Here is a 20,701-nt window from a genome sequence, read left to right as displayed (position 1 = left end):
GGTCGAGGAGGTTGTTCCACCTGGTAAAGATGCCCTCGGATGTCTCCATACTAAGATATTTTGGCCCCTACTAGATGCTTATGGAAAAACTGGAAGAATTTGCTGTGAAAAAAAAGCACATCTGGGCTTCTCTGCTTTCCTGGCTGGCACTGCAGGAAATGTGCATACAGCTAGAAAGCGGATGGATTTAAAAAAGGAGGAATAAAGTGAAGTAGTTCACTTTATTTATAACTAGGAACAGTTTGGACTAAGTAGTTTCTATTTTGGGTAAACTGTGTATTAACTATCTAAATACTACTAATGTAACTTGATTTTCAGAGTTTAGAATTACGCAACAAGCCAAAGGAGCAGCCAGTCAGAAGAGTAGAATTCCACTCAGATCTACTAAAATAAATCTTAGTAGATCTTCTCCATGTGCTTTCCTTAGTTTCTTAGCTCCTTCTTCATTTGTAAATGCTTTCACAGATCCATGCAGACGGACTCGCAGTCCTGTGGGCGGTGAGCTCATGGAGGCGTGTCTCCGGGAGAAAACTGCCAGAAGCAGAGGCAGTCCGATTTGAGGCAGACAATAAAATCAAAATCCAACTATGATGCCATGATCTGGAGGAGGCATTTACACAGCTTAACACTTTACCAAGTCCATCTGCAGTCGTCAAATTGTTAAGCATAGGTAACTTGAGCATAAAGTTTAGCCCTTTGGGACCACTTAAAAGTATTTTTGGTCTGTTTTTATTCCTTTTTTCCCCGTTTCCTGCTAGAGTCTGTCTTTTTGATTGTCAAACATAAACACAATATTAAATCATTTTATATCCAAAAGGAAAACAAGGCAAAATAATATCAATATACTGTACGAATGATCAAATCAACCTTCCTTCTTGATCTTTCTTGACAACATTTGGCACACTTGTCTACCTTGGCTGCACAACACTGGCAATCCCTGATGTCCCACCTCGTTCCAGCTCCACAGTTAAGCGACTTCAAAAGTTCAGCTGACAAGCAGCCTTGAGCTAATTGACAGGAAAGCCTCAGATTTATCTATTTCCATTCACGTATACACATCCTGACATGTTTACTCAGATGAAATCAGCTCACGACCCGGTTCACTCTCCTCTTTTTCCATTTGCTCTTCAGAGCTCCTTGATGTTAAATCAAAACAAGCAGCTCGTCTTTCACACAAGCTCAACTTACCCTTTTCCTCCTCAGCTAGATAGAGGTTTAAACTGTAATTTGCATGTTTTAGTGGTTTACTGGGGGCTCAATCTGACATTAAGATAACTCATGACTAGTGGATACCAGTGTTTTTTCCATTTTGTTTAATCTGCATAATGTGGCGAAATAAAAATGAAGATAAACTAAAAACTTTCCTTGAAAGTCTGGAAAGAAAAATACTTTTTGTCCTCCCTGCCACAGATTTAACGACAAGACTGTAGCGGTGGCGCAACAACATCCTGCTGCGTACAGAGGAATGGGGACTCATCCTCCTCGTAAAGTAAACCTCAGCAAGTCTATCAACACACTTAAGACATGAAACAACATCTCAGCCTCCACAAGGTCCTGCTGATATCTTCTTACAAAGTGGCTCAAATTCTAACAGGCATTTGTCATCATGTCCAATCTCAGGTACAGCCATGAAACCCTGGATGCCTTAATATTAAACAGCAGCAATGAGGGACAAGCAGAAAGACCAGGATGTCATTATGTTTACAAACCTTTAATAAAATCAGTTTAATTTTCACTAATAACACTTTCTATGGTCTGGTATTAATAGCCAGATAATATAGGAATATACAAATACTTAGAATGGCGAGGCAGCGTTGTTTACAAAAAGTCTTTATCTGTGAGAAAGTGTGAAGCAAAACTAAAAGCATTATTTTAAATCTTATCACTTTGAGAGAAACTTACTACAAAGTCGACTTGGTGGAGGTGATGTTGGTGCTTTCTTGAGAATCCCTTCTAACCTGTCCTCTTATGCTGTAGGACATCAGCATTAGAACCACAGACATGATATGTTTCATTTAAAATACCAAGACAAAATACAAACAACATTAGCGGGGAATAAATCATTGTAAAAGGTCCATAACACTGGTGCAGTTTGTTAGAAGAAATGCCTGCAAACAATTATTCAATTAAGCACTTAAATTGAGATCCTTCCAACATCATACTGGTTCCAGTACAGCTCTCGAGTGACCAGCCATTTGGGATTTTGTGTAGTCTGTGTTTTCTTAAAATCTCTTCAGAGTTTCAGTGCTTTCCCTCGTAAATATGAAAGTAAATACTGCATGAATATGTTTTGTCCTTCAACTGTGTGAAAAACGTTTCACACGATCACATTTGATATCCAATGATTACTTTGGCTCGCAGCAGAATGTTTGGTATGTTTTGCAGAACTTATGCTGAATACTGACCGAACGCCTTCAGCCATTTTAGTAAAAAACAATCCAACTGGTATTCAAGGCACAATCCGTTATATACGTGTAAACAAAAGAGTACACAACTAGAAAAGTTAAGAAATCGCAATCACTGCCAAACTGATGGGTCTAAGTCTAAAGGTCAAAGTAAAACACCAATAGTAATTATGAAACACACTATTATTTTTACTACCTGGTCAAAATTATGGATTTGACCTTTTAACAAAACCCCTTTTTGATATCCTAAATTCAGTTTAAAATCTAGTCCCAGACAAATCCTTCATGGTCATCTTAGAAACTTCTCAGTCCAACTTCACAATGTTTAAGTGCTAAATGATGCACTGTTGTGCTCAGACTGAAAGCAAATCACATGACTGAGGTAGAACATTCATTTTAAACAAGTATATAATCAGTAAAAGGATTATTTACTCGTTTTAATACTGCAGTAATAATGACAAGAGTTAAACTACATTAGAAATTTGAGTAATACTGCGACTGAAATCTACTTTGGCTCACAACAGAAAAAACCTCCGACTTGGCATATTTTCAGAGATGATTATATGATCAAGGTTTCCCCTGAGAGCATCTTGGATGGAAAGGTGCACCGGTGAACGGGTCGTCCAGAGGTCTCCCCCCGATGGTCCAGGAGTGCAGAGGCCCAACCGCTACCGAGCCCACGGCGGCCTGCTGACCGATCCTGGAGACGACCCGGTGCACCGCCACCGGCTGCTGGAGCAGAGGGGCCTCCGTGTGCAGAGGAGGGGCCCGAATACCGAGAGACTGAGGACCGGGATGAGATGGTCCCGGGACCTGGCGACACTGTTTGCTGGTTTGAATCTGCTGTGTACCAGACTTAAATATGTGAGTGTAAGCAGGATCATCTTTGGTGGTTTCCTGCTTCTTTCCAAACGGTGCCGTGAGGAAAACATTGGAGGTCTCAGCAGGTTTTGGACATGCAGAAGAGGAGGAGCTGCGGAGTGCCGTCCTGCTTTCTTTTCCTGGCGTTTTAAAAGGGGCCAGCTGGAAGACATCAGAGCTGACTGATCTGTTTGGGGCCTGGAACTGGGATACTTGGTTGACAGGTATAAACGGGAGGCTAGTGGAAGGAGCTGGTATTGCATGGTGATGTATTCTCCTCTCATCTGATAGCAGCATGTGTTTATTATAGACACATGCAGCTGTCTTCTGCTCAATCCTCAGCCTTTGATTCTCCTCAGCGAGCTGCACAGAAGCCTCAGCAGCTGGCAGTGTGTTACTGTTGAGCTCCCTCTGCAGCTCTGCATGTGGAGAAGATGGGAGAAAGGTCAGATATGAAGAAACATGAAAGCTTTGCTGACCTCTGAATCTCTTACATATTGTTTAAAATAAAAAATTTTGTCATCTATGATATTAACTACAGAAATTCTTCACATGCGTGCTTTTAATCTGTTCTATATGTTACATGCACATGTTACATGCTAATTTTGGAAAGAGAAATTAACACTAGTGGACAATAAAGTTGTGTCCTATTTTATGTTTATTTTGACAATTTTTGTCAAGTGGATCAAAACCCAATAACTTAAACTGGTCAAAGGAAAAGCCAGTTGGATTTTATTAAAATCATTAAAGTAAAAATTGTCAAAGGTTCCACATGCTTTATGTTCTTTAAATGACATATCCCGTCTCTGCCAGCTCAAATGGATGATGTGAAAAATTGCACGCCCTCTACTCAATTTTTGTTCCAATGATTTTTTACATGAACATATGATGAACATTTTTGAATAATACCTTTTGAATTTAGTTATTAGAGAGTTGTGAACTGGATATATACTGAATGGGACATTAAATAGTTAAAAAGAAAAGTTTTCAGTGCTCTCTGGAGACAAACTATCTGCAATAAGATAATATTGGCTGATTGGGGGTCAGAAATAATCCTAACCCACTTAGCTACAGGTGTATTCCTGACTCTTGAGTCTACTCAATTTAGCCAAGTGAAAAATGATGGACATTGACATTTTAATGGGACATGAAGGTCTTACCTGAGTTGAATTAACCTGCTATATGAGCAGAATAAACATTTGATTAGTGCATCACACAATTAAATCTCCCTTACTAGATTATGTTTAAAATGAACAAAACATTAACAAGATAATTTAAAACCCTTAGCATCTCACCCAAAGTACTTCATGCAGATATATTTGCAAACAAGTCTTGTGAAAATCGGAATGATCAAATTATCATAACATTCCTTTAACATCATCAGACTTTTGAAAAAAAGAGGATAAAAATTGAAGCAGCAGATCCAGAGATATTGTCTTCTTCTTTGTCAAAACCTGTGGCCTACATTACCCACAATGCAACTTAAACTGCTGACAGTTCAGCTGATTTTTTTGTAATTTTAAGCCTGTGCGGCTCTATGGAGCCACAAAAGGCTTTAAAGTTTTGTTTCACATACAAATACAGTAGTATGCTTCTCCCAGAGACCTGTAAACAGACTGTGTAAAAGGCGGAGTACAACAGTTTAAAGATCAGACGATGTCTGAAGCAAAGTTGTTCAAAATGTGCAACATACTTACAATGCTTACAAATTGTTCCTTTTACTGACAAAAAACTATAAACCCAGTGAATTTTTGCATTAAGTATCATCTTCTTTTGTTTAGTTACATCAACCAATATCCTGGACAACAAAGAAATCTTACAATCAATACTCAACACGTTGACATTCACATTTGTATTTTATTTGCCATCCCTTTATAATTCTTTAATTATCTCACAAAAATAGAAGGAGCACACGATACCACAGCTCTGACGCAGGGTTTGGGCCATAAAGACACTCAGTAGAATCAGATAATCGACAGCTTTCATTTGTGGCAAAACAACAGAGAAAACGAGGGGCTTCTGTTTCACATCGAGGACTAATCTCACTTCCTGCTTGGCTTCAACGATTACAACTGCACGCTGGCGGCTACGGGGAGAAAGCTCGGGAGTTGCATAGGTTCAAACAGTGACTGCAAATTACTTGAGTTGTTCAGAGGAAGGATCATAAAGAGGGTGATACAAACAAATGTTAGCCTTCAGTGGCACATGCAGCACCTACAGTTAGTACACCTAAGAGACTGATGCTTTGAAACCAGACACTCCTTTAAGTTTTGGACATTTTTTTTCCAAAGAGGATGTCATTCAAAAATTGAAATCTGAAGGGTTAAGGGATAACATTGAAATAGGACGGACACATAGAGGTTTAAATTTATTATGGTGATCTTTTATCATCAAAGAACAACAAATGTACTCCATAATTTTGGCACCATCTTAGTCACATCATAGTTTTGGGGTGATTTATCTGGTACTGCAGGACTTCAGTCATTCACAAGGTAACTACATTGGCTTAGATATAACACATATGCAAGTGGAATATATCCAACTAGGAAGTTGAAAGCCATTAACATTATTATTAATTAAAGCACAACATTTATTGTAATGCTAAAATACCAAATAACCAAATGTATCTTAGCCCCCACCTCCAGAAGAGACTTTAAGTAGATCTCACAAAAACAATCACTATCTTGGATGAGAAAAAAAACGTGATGGCAGTCTTCCCTTTTATCATGCATGCCAAATCATTTTGTTTGATCCTACAGAAACATTTTTATTGCTGATTGGAGCTGATCTTTCTCAAACCCTGCCCAGCTGACGTAATGCTGAGTGTTGCATCTCCAGACTCAACCTTTTCACACTTCACAGAGCCCCTCACACATTTACCTATCAGACAAATTGTCTAAACTTTAATATGGAGCGCAGACTTCCAGAGGAAAATGAGACTGGGGAGCAGTCGGCCAAAACATATCCAACTCTCAGCTGCAGCCCTGACTTCCTGAGAGAATTTAGGGGGCGCTGTGCTTTCAGAATAAAATTTTAATGACAACGCAACCGTCACCATGTTTGCAGCAAACAACAACACAAGTAGGCTACTGGAAAACACATCCAACAATTCTGACTCCACACACACTTACATACATACTTATCATAACACTGTGTACCAACACACATGAACAGAACATTCAACAACACTGCCATGCTTTTCGATATGAACTCTGTGATCACTAAAGCAGGTAAAGCAAAACAAATCTTTACAAAGTACAAGTTTCAGAAAAAGATCTAGTTTAGCGATGAAATGAAACAGGACTAAGATTCGAGGTCAAGCTCCCACTTTCCAGAGTTTTTTGAATAAAAATATAATCCTTCATCTGTCCGTGTACACAAACAAAACACAGGCTCACTTTCTTTACACAAAGGTAGAGGAGGTGGAATAAGACATGGGATTCAGCCTAATTTCCAGGTTGAACAAACACTAGGATTTTAATTTACTGACAATAGTTGAATAGATATAACCAAGAAAAAAAACAAAAACTTTCTCACCACACAATTCCACAAAGAGGAATGTAATATTTATATAGAATATTCTTCAATATTATTCAGTGATTATGGTGTCAGAATCGTAGATATTTTTTATTATAGACTAATATTTATTTTTTACATTCATTCTCTAACACTCTATTCATATTAACATTTATTAACAGGAAAACAATGTCATATATATATATATATATATAAATATATATATATATATATATATATATATATATATAAATATATATATATATATATATATATATATAAATATATATATATATATATATATATATATAAATATATATATATATATATATATATATATATATATATATATATGAATGAGAGATTTCACAAGTAAAGCAATATGTTTTCCACAAGTAAAGCTTCATGACAATGACTTAATATTTACACGGGAAGAATAACCAATTCTATGGTCTGGATAAGAGCCCGCAGGGTCGCAGATATCTATTTACATAAATTAGGAGTGAACAAATGGCAGGAATGTAGGAAGGATTGCACAATGCAGAATGAATGCTTGTGTTGATATTTAAAACAAAAAGTGCGAGTGAGTGAAAATTATTTTTAAAATGCCGTATTAGACGGTTTCTGTTGGTGCCAAAAATGTACCTGAATAGTCATGAATGATCTTGCTCTAGATAAAAACTACTGCATATCTACTATTTCATATTACTGCTTATTATTTAAATTCTTGTCAAGATTTCATGCATTTTTCTATTGATATGGCACACTGCTAAACACTGTTCAATGACCCTGATTTGTCATTAAATTAAAAAAAACAAGATCAAAATAACAGTAAATAAGAACGGGTCCTCATTTAAAAAGCTCAGTTTGTCTGTTGGAAATTATTCATTTATGTTCTTAGTTATATTTAGAGTTACGCTGATATACTTTCTCCACCAGTCAGCAGTTTATTCACTGATTATTTTATGGCACTTCACTGTTTATCACAATAACTCAGTGTGGTGTTTATGGCCATTTTCTTTTCCAGGTTGGAATTTTTCTGTCTAATCTATGGAGCTTTGAATTGTTAGAGATATTCCATCCAAAGACAGAGGTAACATTTATGCTACTGTGCAAATCAGGCTGCATGACTAAGTTTCCCTTTTATAGAAGAAATAAACCGACCGTATTTCAACAAATGGTCGTTCAGCTTTGCATGGTTCCTACTTTAAAATGTGCAAATAAATCTGGGGAGGAGAATTTTAAAAAAGGCAAACAACAACAATTTCACTTGTGCACGATAATAACTACAACCACTTATAACTATGCCTATTGCACATTACAACAATGATCTTCTATTGTTTGCTATTAGACATAATGCAATATTGCTCAAACAAACTGGATGGTAATAATACATCCTGATTGACAGAGAGATGTAATGGTTAGTGTTTGGAGAGGATGATGTTAGTGTACTGGCCACTTTATAAACCCAATGGACGATACATGAAACTACAACAAAGAGGAAAATGTGAGTGAGAGGGTGAGAGGTGAGAGGTGAAGAGAAGCCAGATGATGCAGTAGATACAGCGGAGAGGACAGGTATGAAGGAGCACTGAGCGGCGAAGGACGTTTCTACTGTAGGAACTAGAATGGAGATGACAGCTGGGGGGGGGTTGCAGGAAGCTAGCTATGACAACAGTGTTGATTGCTGTTATGCTATGCCAGTCTATAATCCAGTGTTACAGCTTCTACAGTGGGGGGAGGGGAGGGGGAGGGGGGCCGCCTACAAGTCGATGAGCTGGTCCACCAGCAGCATGGAGCGGGCCAAGCTGGGCAGGCTGGACTCAGAGCCGCCACTGTTACTGCGCGAGTGGCCTCCTGAAACTGGCCGGAGAGACAAGGGGGAGGCAGGGGGACGAGACGAATACAGGCAAACAGAGGGAGGGGGAGAAGCAGAGGAGCGGGAGTCACGATAAGCACACAGAGCAGTCAAGGAGGGGGAGAGAGGTTGAGAAAGAGAGAGAGAGAGAGAGAGAAGAGAGAGAGAAAGGGAGAGGGCAGAATTTACCCATTTACTTCTACTGGTTTTAGTATGCAAACATTGTGCAGGCACCTCATCCTGTTATTAATAGGTTTTACTACTTCATTAATTATTTAACAAATCAGCATGCAACTGAGGGGAAACCCCCAAAAAAGAGCCAATCACTGTGTCTTTCATCCTGAAGACCAACGTGACCCACCTGTGCCTCCGGGTGAAGAATGTAAAGACTTACCTTGGGAGTTCTTTCGGCCTGTGACGGGGATCGGATCAAACTCGTCCTCTGTGCCGGCCTCTACGGTGGCCTGCTGGGGCTCAAAGTCTGAGATCAGGAGAGACGAGTCTGCTGAGGATAAAAGAAAGGTGGGTTGTTGAAAGAAAGCATAATTGTGCCAGTAGTTTTGGGGGGAAAAGGAGCATTGTAGCTAATTAAAAAGATGATTCATTTTACTAGAGCATTGCAGAGTAGATGCTTCATCCACAAATAGTTCAGGCCAACAACAATAAGACTCAATACCTTAATCACCGTGATAAACATTTTCATTAAATCAGCAGTGAATGCAAAACCATATCGGAAGCTCTCCAGTGTTACAAAGCCTGTTTGATGAGTTATTATGAGGAGAGATCAGCAGTAATTAGGATCATGCAGCTGGTGCACACAGTCAGGCTGTGATTCAGAGTTGGCGCTGTCAACAACAGTCGAATGACTTCGTTCACCAGCCAAGAACCTATAACTGAACCACAGCTGTGGAGCTCTCAATGTGAGACACACGTTGTAATTATCCCATTAAAAAGAAGCACTCTGCTATTTAAAAAAAAACCCCCCAAAAAAACATTATAGTGAATGGATGAAGTTTAGAATTATATTTACAAGCTTTTAATGATTAAAATGTATGAGGTTATGTATTAACTGTCTCTCAAGAGTTGTTAAGATGATGACAAACCTTCTGCTGTTTCAAAATGTCCGCTTGCTGCACAAAATAATTAAGTATTCTTATAACAATGTTAACAATGTTAACATCAACAGCAGAAGGAGTTTGAATGTTGATGTAGTTTATGAAGTTTGTTTTGGAGTTTTTCTGCCCTCTAGTGGTGACAATAGCTTTAAGTCCAACTGAAATTAAATAGCATTTGTTTTGCCTGTCAAAGCATGAATTCAGCTCTATAAAACAATTTTCCTTTGTTCTGATTTAAAAAAAAAAAGTAAAGGAAAAAAAGAAACCAGAAGGGAGAAATTCGTATTCTATATTATTTGGTTTCAACATGGCGCCTCCTATCTTTGCATTTATATAGCGGAATATTGTTCGCTATCTATCTATAGATTAGGAATTTGTTTCTATACAGAACAATGCAATATTTGCATAAAGCTGTGTTGCAGCGTTATGTAACAGGCAGAGGAGACGGTCTCACTGAGCCAGACAGCATCCTGCTGTCACACGAGCTACAGAGCTTGAACAGCAACAGCAAATTAGCTTTCCTTTTCTGCCCTTAGACCCGTAGCTTGCTATCGGTGGCCGAGTCCTTTGGGCCCGAGGAGCCCCACTTACTGATCAGCTGGGTGGCCCACGTACCAGGTTTTATTCCAAATATGGCAGGCGCGATGTCTGAATATTCATTTGGATATCTTTGAGAAAACCTCCCTTAATAGCCTCCAAAATCTGAAGGAGCTATATAGCTTTGCATGCCAGGACCTCTTTAGATTCGTGCACCTGAGACACCCCATTAAGTTAAGAAGATCTGGATATAGAGGTGACCTAGGTTTCAGAACGTTTTCAAAGGACCTTTCAAAAGCTACGTCGGGTGAACACATCCTACATTAAAAGGAGTCTTTCGATTCTTACAGCTTACCTGCTACAGGCTGTGCACAGTCTCCAGACAACAGACTGAAATCATCTAAAGCGGAGGCAGCAGAGGTGGGAGCAGAAGAGACAGAGGAGGTGGCACTGCTCGCTGCTGGAGGGGCGGACGGAGCAGAGATCAGAGAGCAGCCCAGGAGAGAGTCGTCTGTGGTGAGAGGGTCTACGGCCGGACAGGAGAAGCAAAAGACGGACAGAAAAATGGGGAAAGTTGAGTTCAATAGTGATTCTAAGAAACCGTGCACTAACCGTCTGACTTACGTCACTGCTGCTAGTTACATAGATGTAAGACTTGAAGACCTTTTCAGCTCTTAGAAACAAAAGAACATGCCTGCTTGCAACGGCGCGCACACACACCTTTTGCAGAATCCTCCAAGGAGCCACCGAAGGGATCGGACAACGACAAGAGGTCGGGAAGCATGAGTGAAGATGTGTCTGGAGATTTGAGTCCTTCAATCAGCTTCTCTGAAGGGCCAATGAAGAATTAAGACACGATAAAGGAGACGAGCTTGAGCAAAGTGCAATAACAATATCAGCTGATGCAAAAATGTAGAAGGCTCAAAGTGAAATACTGCTAGTATAGTGACGAGACAGATGACTACGAGCTAAACGAGTTTGTTCAAAGACCTGTATCTGGGTTGGAGCCAGACTGTCTGTCGATCATGTACCTGATGTACCCATGTAATAGCATTATTTATTCATGTCATTATTCATTTTTATTATTTATTCATTTTACTAGTCATACGATTTTCAAACATTAAGGAAATAGATTTCCCAATAACATGTTTTTTGTATTTATTATGACCATACAGAGGGCTTATTTGTGCAATATACGGATCCACGGAGAGAGATATTTACCAGGTGCATCCGACAGGTCGAGGATACCAAAAGGATCGGGGACAACCAAAAGTGAGGCTCCAGAATCCACATCAAGGATGGTTGATGGTCTTTCAACTAGGAAACAGAAGCAGTGTTTTACAGCAAAGATTTATAATCCATTACGAAGCCCAACAATGAGTCTAAAAATGCAGTATGGGAAGAAGCAGGTTACTTTTTGCAGAGGGTTCAAACTTGTCTCAAGTAATTCATATTTTAGGCCAATTATAACTATTAATACCAGGCCTGTCTTTGTCATCTGTAGCTGGTATTAAAAAGAAAAACTATGGGTCCCTTAAATCCAGTTTTCCAACTAATGCACATGTCTACATAAACATAGCAATTTTTTGAGTGCATTTTTATCTCTCATACAGACCAAATGAAACTTTACGAACTCACTCTTAAATATTTTAGCGTGTGTAAGACTCTAAGCAACATTGCTACCTAAAGCAGTATATGAGCAAATCAATTATTGAACTTTTAGTACAGCAGCATTACAATCAGAACTCTTTACATTAACATCGCTATAGTGATGTCATTTAAGTGTTGCATTTATTTCATTCTAGCCAAACCCTTTTATTTTATTTACGTGAAGCACATTTGGCAGCTTGCTCTTAAAGCAATCAGATTAATGGATCAGGTGCATTAACATTACATTATATTCCTTCAGACTTAAATAGTAAAATGCATTATGTGGTGAGTATTGAACTTATCAAGATATCTTTACGGTAAGTCTCAGTCTGAGCTACCGCACCAAAGAATTGTCGTAACAAGCGCTCAGTTCTGTTGAGGACATCGGGGTCATATCCCCCCCCGTCCACCCAAGATTTGAAACAAGGAAATTGGTTTAAAGTTAAACCCCAAAAAATGTACACAGTTTAACAAGATAAAATTCCTGTTTATTTGTTTGTTGTAAACCCTGGTAACCTGCTTTCATTAAGTGTTTCAAGCTTATCACACTTATGGTATAAAACTTAAATAGTGAAGTCCAAAGATACATTTTTTTGAGGCAGAACCATTACATAAGAAGCAAAATGTAGCAGTCACACATACAGTATTTGCTTTTTATGAAATATCTCAAAATTCAGTTTGTCTGAAAAATGTTTGTAGAAACAGCGTGAGTTTGTAATGATGCCACTAAAGGGACTGTGGAGTTTCATGGTTCAGATCCGTGCAGAAGCAAGAAAAGAAGAGTGATTTTTCAAACCATCTACAGGGAAACTATGTGACATACCAGTTTCTTGGAGTGTATTATCCACAGATGAGGCCTGCAGGCCTGGTATCAACTCCTCTGAGGATGACGGCTCAATTTCTGAAGGTAAGTCTGTAAAAAAAAAAAAAGGAAATTCACAGTTTACAACATATTACAAATACTACACATAATCATAGTAGTATACACGGTAGTACTCATAATGGTACCAGTCGGCTTTTTGTCCTCGGTTTTGAATTCGTCTGCAGTGAGGATGGAAAAGTTGTCATCGTCAAAAGGGTTCCATGTGGGTTGAGTGGGATCGGCGGACGCAAGAACAGCAGGTCCATCTTTGTTTTGGTTCTGATCTGCATCACCGACACCGAGCTCAACAAGCTGGGCGGTGCTCGGTTGAGATGGAAGTGATCTACGGGTACAAATAAGCAAAAAATATCAAAAATAAAACAAAGAGGAGCCTTGAAATTCCTCAGGTTTATTCTAGTACACGTGAAACTCACTGGTTGAGGGCAGCGTCTCCGTCAGCTCCTTCAGGCTGCAGTAGGGAGTCGCTCACTGGGACTCCAGCAACGCTGCTCGCTGCGGCGTCACTCGGTGTGCGTTGGTGGCCTCGCTCTTCAGTTGTCTTTGGAGAAGCAGGTGGAGTCTGATTCCAAAGGGGCATGGAGGGAAAGCAAAACACAGGAGATCAGGACAAAGTCCACAGAGGTCCTCATCACAAGTCACAGAAAGGCTCACAGCCAAACGTGTTTAAATCTTAGACACAAATGTGTCCAAATGCCATGTCATTACTTTTAATTTCAGACCACAGTAGCAGAAAAGGAGCTTAATTATTTGGAATGTAACCAACAGGGGTATTAAATATTATTACAATATATTTATACTTAAGGAACACTGTAAACAAAAGATGGATAGGTGGCTGAAGAAAACACCAGGCCATGCCAGTTAAACCATTACTGTCAAATAAAAGGATGTTCAGCACTGTTTGAAGCTGGATGGTGAACAGAAGGCCACTTACCGTCTCAGCAGCTTTTTGGCTGATCTCAGAGGAGGCGGGCTGAGCCTGGGCCGCTGATGGCTGACTTATCTGCTGCTGCTGAGATGCAGGGATCTGACCAGAGGCCGGTTTGCTGGGTGAAGGCTGAGCCGCCGGCTGCTGAGCCGCCGGCTGCTGAGCCTGCTTGCGCCGAGCTGGGCGTTGAGGTGGAGCTGGGCTGGATGGGGCCTGAGCTGCCTGCTGGGAGGTGGTGCTCACCACAGGGGAAGGTGTTGTCTGCTGCTGGACTACTGGCTGTGCTTGCTGTGGGACGTCAGCCTTGGTCACTGGTGACACGACTGCTGCCGCTGTTGTAGTCTCTGCTCCTGTAACTGCGGCTGGCTGCACCTGATTTATGACAGAATTGGTCGTCACTCATTAAGTTATAAAACATCTTAACTAAATTAGGTCCAGGTCCTGTGAGCAGCTGTGAATTTATATTTGTGTAGGACTTATACATATCGTTATTTTCATTCTCCATTAATGCTTACAATTAATTGGTTTCGTGATTTAGACTGTAATACATCACAATTCGCAAGAGCCCAAGATTATGTTTGATATTTCTTGTTTTAACCGACCATTAGTCCAAAACTCCCAAAAGATTAAATTTACAATTATTTGAGATGGAGCAAGGCATCAAATCCTCTTATTTACCAAACTGGAACCACACAATTTAACTTGATGAAGGACTTAACATTAATCAAAACTGCTGCATTTACTTTTCTATCAATCTACTAATTGAATAAACAAACATCCAAACATGCATTATGCTTTCATTTTTTTTGTGCACATTTTCATACAAAAATAAGTTTTTAGAGTTTTGTATTAATTTGCACCTGTAAAAAAGCTCCTCTGTCTGTTCGGTGTAATTGCTCAGTATGTACCTGCTTCTGTGGAGCCACAGCCTGACTTGAATTGTTTTGTGGCTGGACGAGTGGCAGAACTGAAGTCTGTGCCTTCTGTGACTGCAGAGCTGCAGCCGGCTGAGAGAGGTTTAGGCTGACTCCTGTGGGACGTTAAAAAGAGCAAAGACTACAAATTACTCAGGAAACGCATGGAAACATTTTCATCATAATACTTATACAGATGATCAACAATGTATAAATCAAGCATCATTTACAGGTTTATCGGAGCATTTCAATCTGTTTAATGCTGATAAAAGACATTAAAGGGATTTGTAACAGGTACAGCAACTGATATCAACTGAAGCAGAGTGTCAGAGTGTGTAGAAATTCATTAAATAATCACTGTGGGCCTGTGGTTAGATTGCTTTAATTTGCAGAAGTCTTAACCTGCATACTTGATCTGTTCCTGTTGAGGATTGCGGTACTAAATGAGTGCACAAAAGATTAGAGGGATTCTTGTCTCTATGCACATCTATAATCAAGATCTCAGTATCCTTTCCCTACGACGGATATGAGAATAAGGACGGAGTGCTGTACGTACCCACAGGCTGAGCAACACCACCTGGGAGATTAGCTCGCTTGCGAGGGGTGAGAGCAGCAGGCTGAATGGGTAGGATGCCAGCCGCGGCCTGGGTATGGGCTGCTTTGGGCCTCTGGCGAGGGGTGATGGAGGTTTCAGTGGTGGGAATTGGATCAGTCAGTCTGACAACAAAGGGAGCATGTTGGCTTTCTTGGTAATCATGGCAGTAGTGTTAACATAATTATTTAATGAGTATCAAGACTGAATGTGTCTAATTACTTCCACAAAATGTCGTGTTACAACAGCTTTAATGATTACACCATGTAAGCAGGTCATGCTTGCCTGGGTTTAGCCTGGTTCTTCTTTGCTGCTGCAGCCTCACTCGCTTTGATTGGCTCAGGAAGTTTGGAAGGAATTGGAGAATTCTGGATTATGGAAAGAAAATGCTCAATCTTTTAAAGAAATTGAATTTCCATAAGTCAGCATTATGAATGACGATAGTTACAGAAACCCTTTGAAAACTTCCTTATTCTTCTTGGCTATAATAAAGAATATCATTAGTGCTAACAAGCATTTTTCACTGTTTGAAAATTGATGAAGAGCAGATTTTCCTCCCACATTGTGACAACTGGTTGGTCAGGCAATCAGCCCAAAACAGATTCCACTGATACAACAAGAAAATCAATTCCCAATGAGAGAAAGCCTAGCATTTCCAAATATTTCAGCTGACGCTGGTGCTGAGAAACACTGACCTTCACGTTCTGGACAGGACAGGTCCGCTGAGCTAGTTTAAAAGCGAAGTGGGACACCTGGTAGATATCTGGCCTTTTGTCTGGGTCTGGCTCCAGCATGTACCCTGAAAAAACACCAAGAAGAAACAAGACAGTGTGACTCAGAAAGTGCAGAGTTACAAAAGTCAGTAAGTATTCACACACAGGTGCATGCCTTTGTTAAAACATGAATTAATGTTTAAGAAGGACTAACGAATGAGGCAGTGAAGATCATAAGAGTAGCGGGAGTTGTCTGGAATGGTGAAGCTGCCATCACAGATGGCCACCTGGCTTTCACCAAAGGGCAGAGTGAAGAAGCACACTTTGTAGAGCAAACAGCCCAGCGCCTGGAGAAGACAATCACATGCAGGCCCCGTCACGACAAACAAACACAGGAGGAGAGGGTTGATAAACAATATCAACAACACACAGTAAGTCACACAGCAAATATCTTTTCCTCCCTAAATACCCACGTATATAATGCTGAAAACTATGTATTTAATAAGCAACTTTTAAACTTCCCTTTTAAGAACAAACAATCACTCAAATGTATACATTTGCTAACTAACAAATGAACAGTTTTAAAATGAGTCATGGGTCATTAGTTCTACTGTAAAACATACTGTAACCATGAGTCATAGGTACTAAGTTCACAAGGTAGACCAAAAGCAATGGTAATCATAGTTTACATCAATGGAGGCTATGTTGTTTTACAAAATATCAGAGTAGTCTGTCCTCCTCACTCACCCAGATATCTGCTTTTGTGGTGATGATCTTGTTATTGTAGAGGTTCACCATCTCAGGAGCACGATATGATAAAGTGGTGTACCTGAAGGGAAACAGGAATAAGTTGATAAGAATAAAACTGGACAAAATTAGTCAGATAACCGACAGTTTTTAATGTGGACTACACAGTATTTTGTGCTCATAGATGCACGTAAATGCTAATGAAAGTCGCGATTTTATACATTGCAATTTCATTTTGCACCAAACAAAGCCTAACAGCGCTGTGTTCAGCCCTGCAGTCTATTTATAGGATGAGGCGAAAGATTAAATTAGTGCATAAAATGCCCAAAAATTCTGCACAGTTTATGTGCAGCCATAACTTAAAGGATTGCTAATGAATGAGAGCTGCAAATATTGCCAAAGAAGACAAAAAGAGGCACAAACTTCTTGATCTCTTCCTCCACGATGGCCACTCCTTCGGTCTGCGGGCTCTGGAACTTGTCAGTGGCGCTGCCAAAGTCACACAGCACATAATGACCCTTGTCATGCAGGAGGATGTTCTCCACCTTAAGATATACAAGAGATGAGACCCACACACAGTCACGTAGAGCAACATGGATGTTATACACTTCAAAAGGACCCTGTAAGGAGGCGGTGCAGTAATTGATCTGGTCTGCCAAATCAAACACAGGTGTTTCCTGCCTCCTGCAACACGTACACTGGAGATAATGATGAACACAAAGGGTGAGCCCCCTTTAAGACTTTAGGTTTATAGTCAGAGTCAAAATTGGCATTTTCCTTTCATAATGCTTCAAAACACTTTAACACAGACCCTTTAACTTTTATTTTATTTTTAAATGTAAATCAAGAAATCTGCCCTGCAATAAAAAGTGGTGTTTCCGTATGACTTAAACCGACTGAGTGACAGAAACTAAAAATGAATGCGACAACCACACTGCAGTTGACTGCGTTCTGCAGAAATGGAAAGGTATTTTGACAACTGACAATCTCCTCTCCCCCCCTATTAGAGCGCTCCATAATAAATCACAGCTTCAACTCACACAAACATATCAATCATGTGTCTTTGAACACGCAGCATGGCGACGCACATAGGGTGTTGCCCCTGAGTTAACACAGAATGGGCTGCCTGTCCCGTCCTACACACTGCAGAGCAGAGCGTTTCACAGGAGAACAATGGCAAAATGTGTCACCTTAAGGTCTCTGTGGATGATGGGTGTCTTGCGCTGGTGCAGGCGAGAAACAGCATCGCAGGTGTCACAGAAGATCTGCAGCGCCTCAGCCTCAGTGAAGCCGGTCTGCAGCCTCTGATTCATCAAATTGACCACCTGACCCCCTGCAACACAATATCCATGAATACAGCGCCACGAACAACAGGGACACAGCGTCACTGGTTTATGAACAAACCTTAACTTGTGTGTGTTATTCTTTTCAAACACTGTTATTGTTCAAATATTTGTGAAACTGCTACCCAAACTCCATGAGGAATTGAAGCACATTTCCCTTTCAGCACTCACCCTTGCAGTAGTCCATAAGTATGAGGACCTCCCATACATCCCTCGATCCCATAGCCGTAATACTGGAATCCAGGTAACCAACAATGTTCTTGTGACCGACAAGGTCTTTCTATAAGAACACAAACACACACATTCAAGAGTGTTAACAAAACGCTGTTCATAAAGTGTGAACCGAAAAGCACGACTTCTGCAAAGCTGTTGCAGGTGAATGGAAGCTTTTCATTATGACATGATTTTCTACTTTGCATTTGTCATTCTGCAAGGATGCCACAGAAGAGACAAAATGATTTGCAACATAGTTTATACCATACATATAATCTATTTGGTTATTGTTTAGTGATGCAGTTTGAGGCCATAACCTGCAGAGGGAGCTGGAATAGAAAAATCAGGAGCCTATTAGGTAATGAAAAAATGTCAAGTACTGAGGTGAAGCATTGTCTGTCTGTCTGTCTGTCTGTCTGTCAATGTGTCTGTGTCTGTGTGTGTGTGTGTGTGTGTGTGTGTGTGTGTGTGTGTGTGTGTGTGTGTGTGTGTGTGTGTAAGAGAGCGAGTGAGTGAGAGTGGGAGAGAATGAATAGGAGAGGTAAAGAAAACATGTCATCTGATGAAGACAAATGACACACCAGTGATAGTCTTTAAACCACATTTTAGTGCCTCTAAGTGAAGGTTTCAGAAGCGAAACTAGGACCTTAGTTGTTAGAATGTACTGCATGTGATTATGTTGCATGTTTATCCAAACAGCCATTTTTTTAAAATAACCATTCATTGCTTCCTTCCTTCCTTCCTGAGCGGTGCTTCAGACGTAGAAGAAAAAGCCTTTGTGTGAACTCACTGAATGTAGGAATCCAGCTACAACAAATGCTTCAAGAATAACTCTTCAAGACTTCTCATAGAATATCTACATAGTGTGAAAAGCTACCATGACATACATGTGTATTACACATTAAATAAATCCAAGTTCTGCTCTGGTATTTTTTACCAGGTTAGGCAATACTGGGATAGTTTTCCATTTTATCAGCATGTGATCCTTATGTACAGTAGATTTATAGCAGGGACACATTCAGCTCAATGTTATGTTATCCAAGCAAATGGACAGGAATTTGGCAAAGATCCCATAGTGGAAAAACAAGAACTTGAAAACTTTAACCAATCTCAAAAGAATTCTTCAAAAGATAACATGGTGTTCATACAAATAACCCCTTCAACTCATTCGACAATACCTTGCAGGGGGAGGGCGGAACATGCAAGACAATACTATTAAAACAAAAACAAAGCGCACCAAGAACCAGATGAATAAATAAAGTTCAACCATCCAAACAACCCTGCTGCAGGCTGTTTGTGTTCTCAGCACTTTTTCTTAGTCATTCTTGAAGGAATAGAGAACTTGCACAAGTGAATATATTTGGGAAGTTTCAGGCATAATTTGAGTTCCCGTTTGTTTTGTAGTTGCCTTTGTACAGTATGTGATGTCCCATAGAATAATCACATGAGCTCAGAGGGAGAACAAGCAGAAATATTGAACCGCAGCCACTCACCATTATTTGGATCTCGCATTTGCACACCTGCAGATCATGCTCATTGTTGACATACATCCTCTTCAGGGCGCAACGCACCCCTTGATTTGTTCGCACAAGGAACACGATTGCAAAGCCACCTGCAGGATTGAGAAAGAGAGCAAATGAAACCGTCAGTCCTCAAAAGAGATCATGAAATATCACACTACAAGATTATTACATTACAATCAATGCAACAGTTTCAAGATGAAAGCTTCACAACATTCTCACAGTCTTCTTAGTGCATCAGGTTTTTGGAAACGTGGCTGACATGCTCATTTTTACACCCAATTACTGCCACAGCCTTTGCAATCTGAGTCCATGTAGCCTCACGTCAATACGGACAATCAGGAACAAATGGTGCAGCCTTATAGCGTTATGTATTAGTCATGTCATTGCTGCAGGGTTTTACGTAGAGGCCTACATCGAGGCCAAACCATCTGGTATAGCTCAGACCACAAATTCACTCTGCAGAGTTTGGTTGTGCCAGTCATCACTTTCAGGCACATGTCGCGGCTTATGCTGCATCCTCAACCTGGCATGGGAGAAAAGCTTTTGTGTGGCACAGTAGCACTATAAATCTGCAGGAGATACCCGTGAACATGAGTGCAGATTGACGCCGAGGGTTCGCATCAATACTAATAATACCGTAAACTAAAATAGGATTAGTAGCTTATGTTCAATCAAAAGAGAATAGAGTTAAGGAATGTCAAGAGGCAAGTACATCACTGCATTACTGTCTTATTCGATGTTTATACTGTGCTAGATGCTCTTGGCACACATGATGTTAAAAGCCACTATTTTACTTATTTAAAACACTACAAATAGAAATGTAAAAATAACAAAAATGTTTTTTCTCCCAAGTTTAAAATGATGATAAGAATGACTTTGTTTAGTCAAGTACAGGCCTCCAATTCA

At 40.0% G+C, this 20,701-nt stretch overlaps 1 protein-coding gene across 6 annotated transcripts in view; it reads right to left on the bottom strand.

Moving 5' to 3' along the window:
• Window positions 1-1,719: 1,719 nt before the first annotated feature.
• LOC129102751 (AP2-associated protein kinase 1-like) overlaps window positions 1,720-20,701 on the bottom strand; it is a 37,171-nt gene continuing 18,189 nt past the window's right edge. For 3 of the 6 annotated variants that reach the window (XM_054613015.1, XM_054613016.1, XM_054613014.1), the window contains 19 exons: window positions 19,766-19,884; window positions 18,231-18,339; window positions 17,907-18,049; window positions 17,140-17,261; window positions 16,717-16,798; window positions 16,184-16,316; window positions 15,952-16,055; window positions 15,542-15,624; window positions 15,221-15,381; window positions 14,611-14,780; window positions 13,757-14,122; window positions 13,239-13,384; window positions 12,951-13,147; window positions 12,766-12,855; window positions 11,514-11,609; window positions 11,013-11,120; window positions 10,648-10,818; window positions 9,035-9,145; window positions 1,720-3,685 (listed from right to left, as the gene is read on the bottom strand). In XM_054613015.1, coding sequence (XP_054468990.1) covers window positions 2,973-3,685; window positions 9,035-9,145; window positions 10,648-10,818; window positions 11,013-11,120; window positions 11,514-11,609; window positions 12,766-12,855; window positions 12,951-13,147; window positions 13,239-13,384; window positions 13,757-14,122; window positions 14,611-14,780; window positions 15,221-15,381; window positions 15,542-15,624; window positions 15,952-16,055; window positions 16,184-16,316; window positions 16,717-16,798; window positions 17,140-17,261; window positions 17,907-18,049; window positions 18,231-18,339; window positions 19,766-19,884 — 3,224 coding nt within the window. In that variant the 3' untranslated portion in view covers window positions 1,720-2,972. The remainder of the gene's footprint in view (window positions 3,686-9,034; window positions 9,146-10,647; window positions 10,819-11,012; window positions 11,121-11,513; window positions 11,610-12,765; window positions 12,856-12,950; window positions 13,148-13,238; window positions 13,385-13,756; window positions 14,123-14,610; window positions 14,781-15,220; window positions 15,382-15,541; window positions 15,625-15,951; window positions 16,056-16,183; window positions 16,317-16,716; window positions 16,799-17,139; window positions 17,262-17,906; window positions 18,050-18,230; window positions 18,340-19,765; window positions 19,885-20,701) is intronic. The other 3 variants (XM_054613017.1, XM_054613018.1, XM_054613020.1) reach the window with 3 other exon arrangements.

Source organism: Anoplopoma fimbria, chromosome 14 (assembly GCF_027596085.1).
Source record: "Anoplopoma fimbria isolate UVic2021 breed Golden Eagle Sablefish chromosome 14, Afim_UVic_2022, whole genome shotgun sequence".
Lineage (NCBI taxonomy): Eukaryota > Metazoa > Chordata > Actinopteri > Perciformes > Anoplopomatidae > Anoplopoma > Anoplopoma fimbria.
Note: the sequence above shows the minus strand (reverse complement) of the source record. Positions and strands in the feature narration are given on the sequence as shown.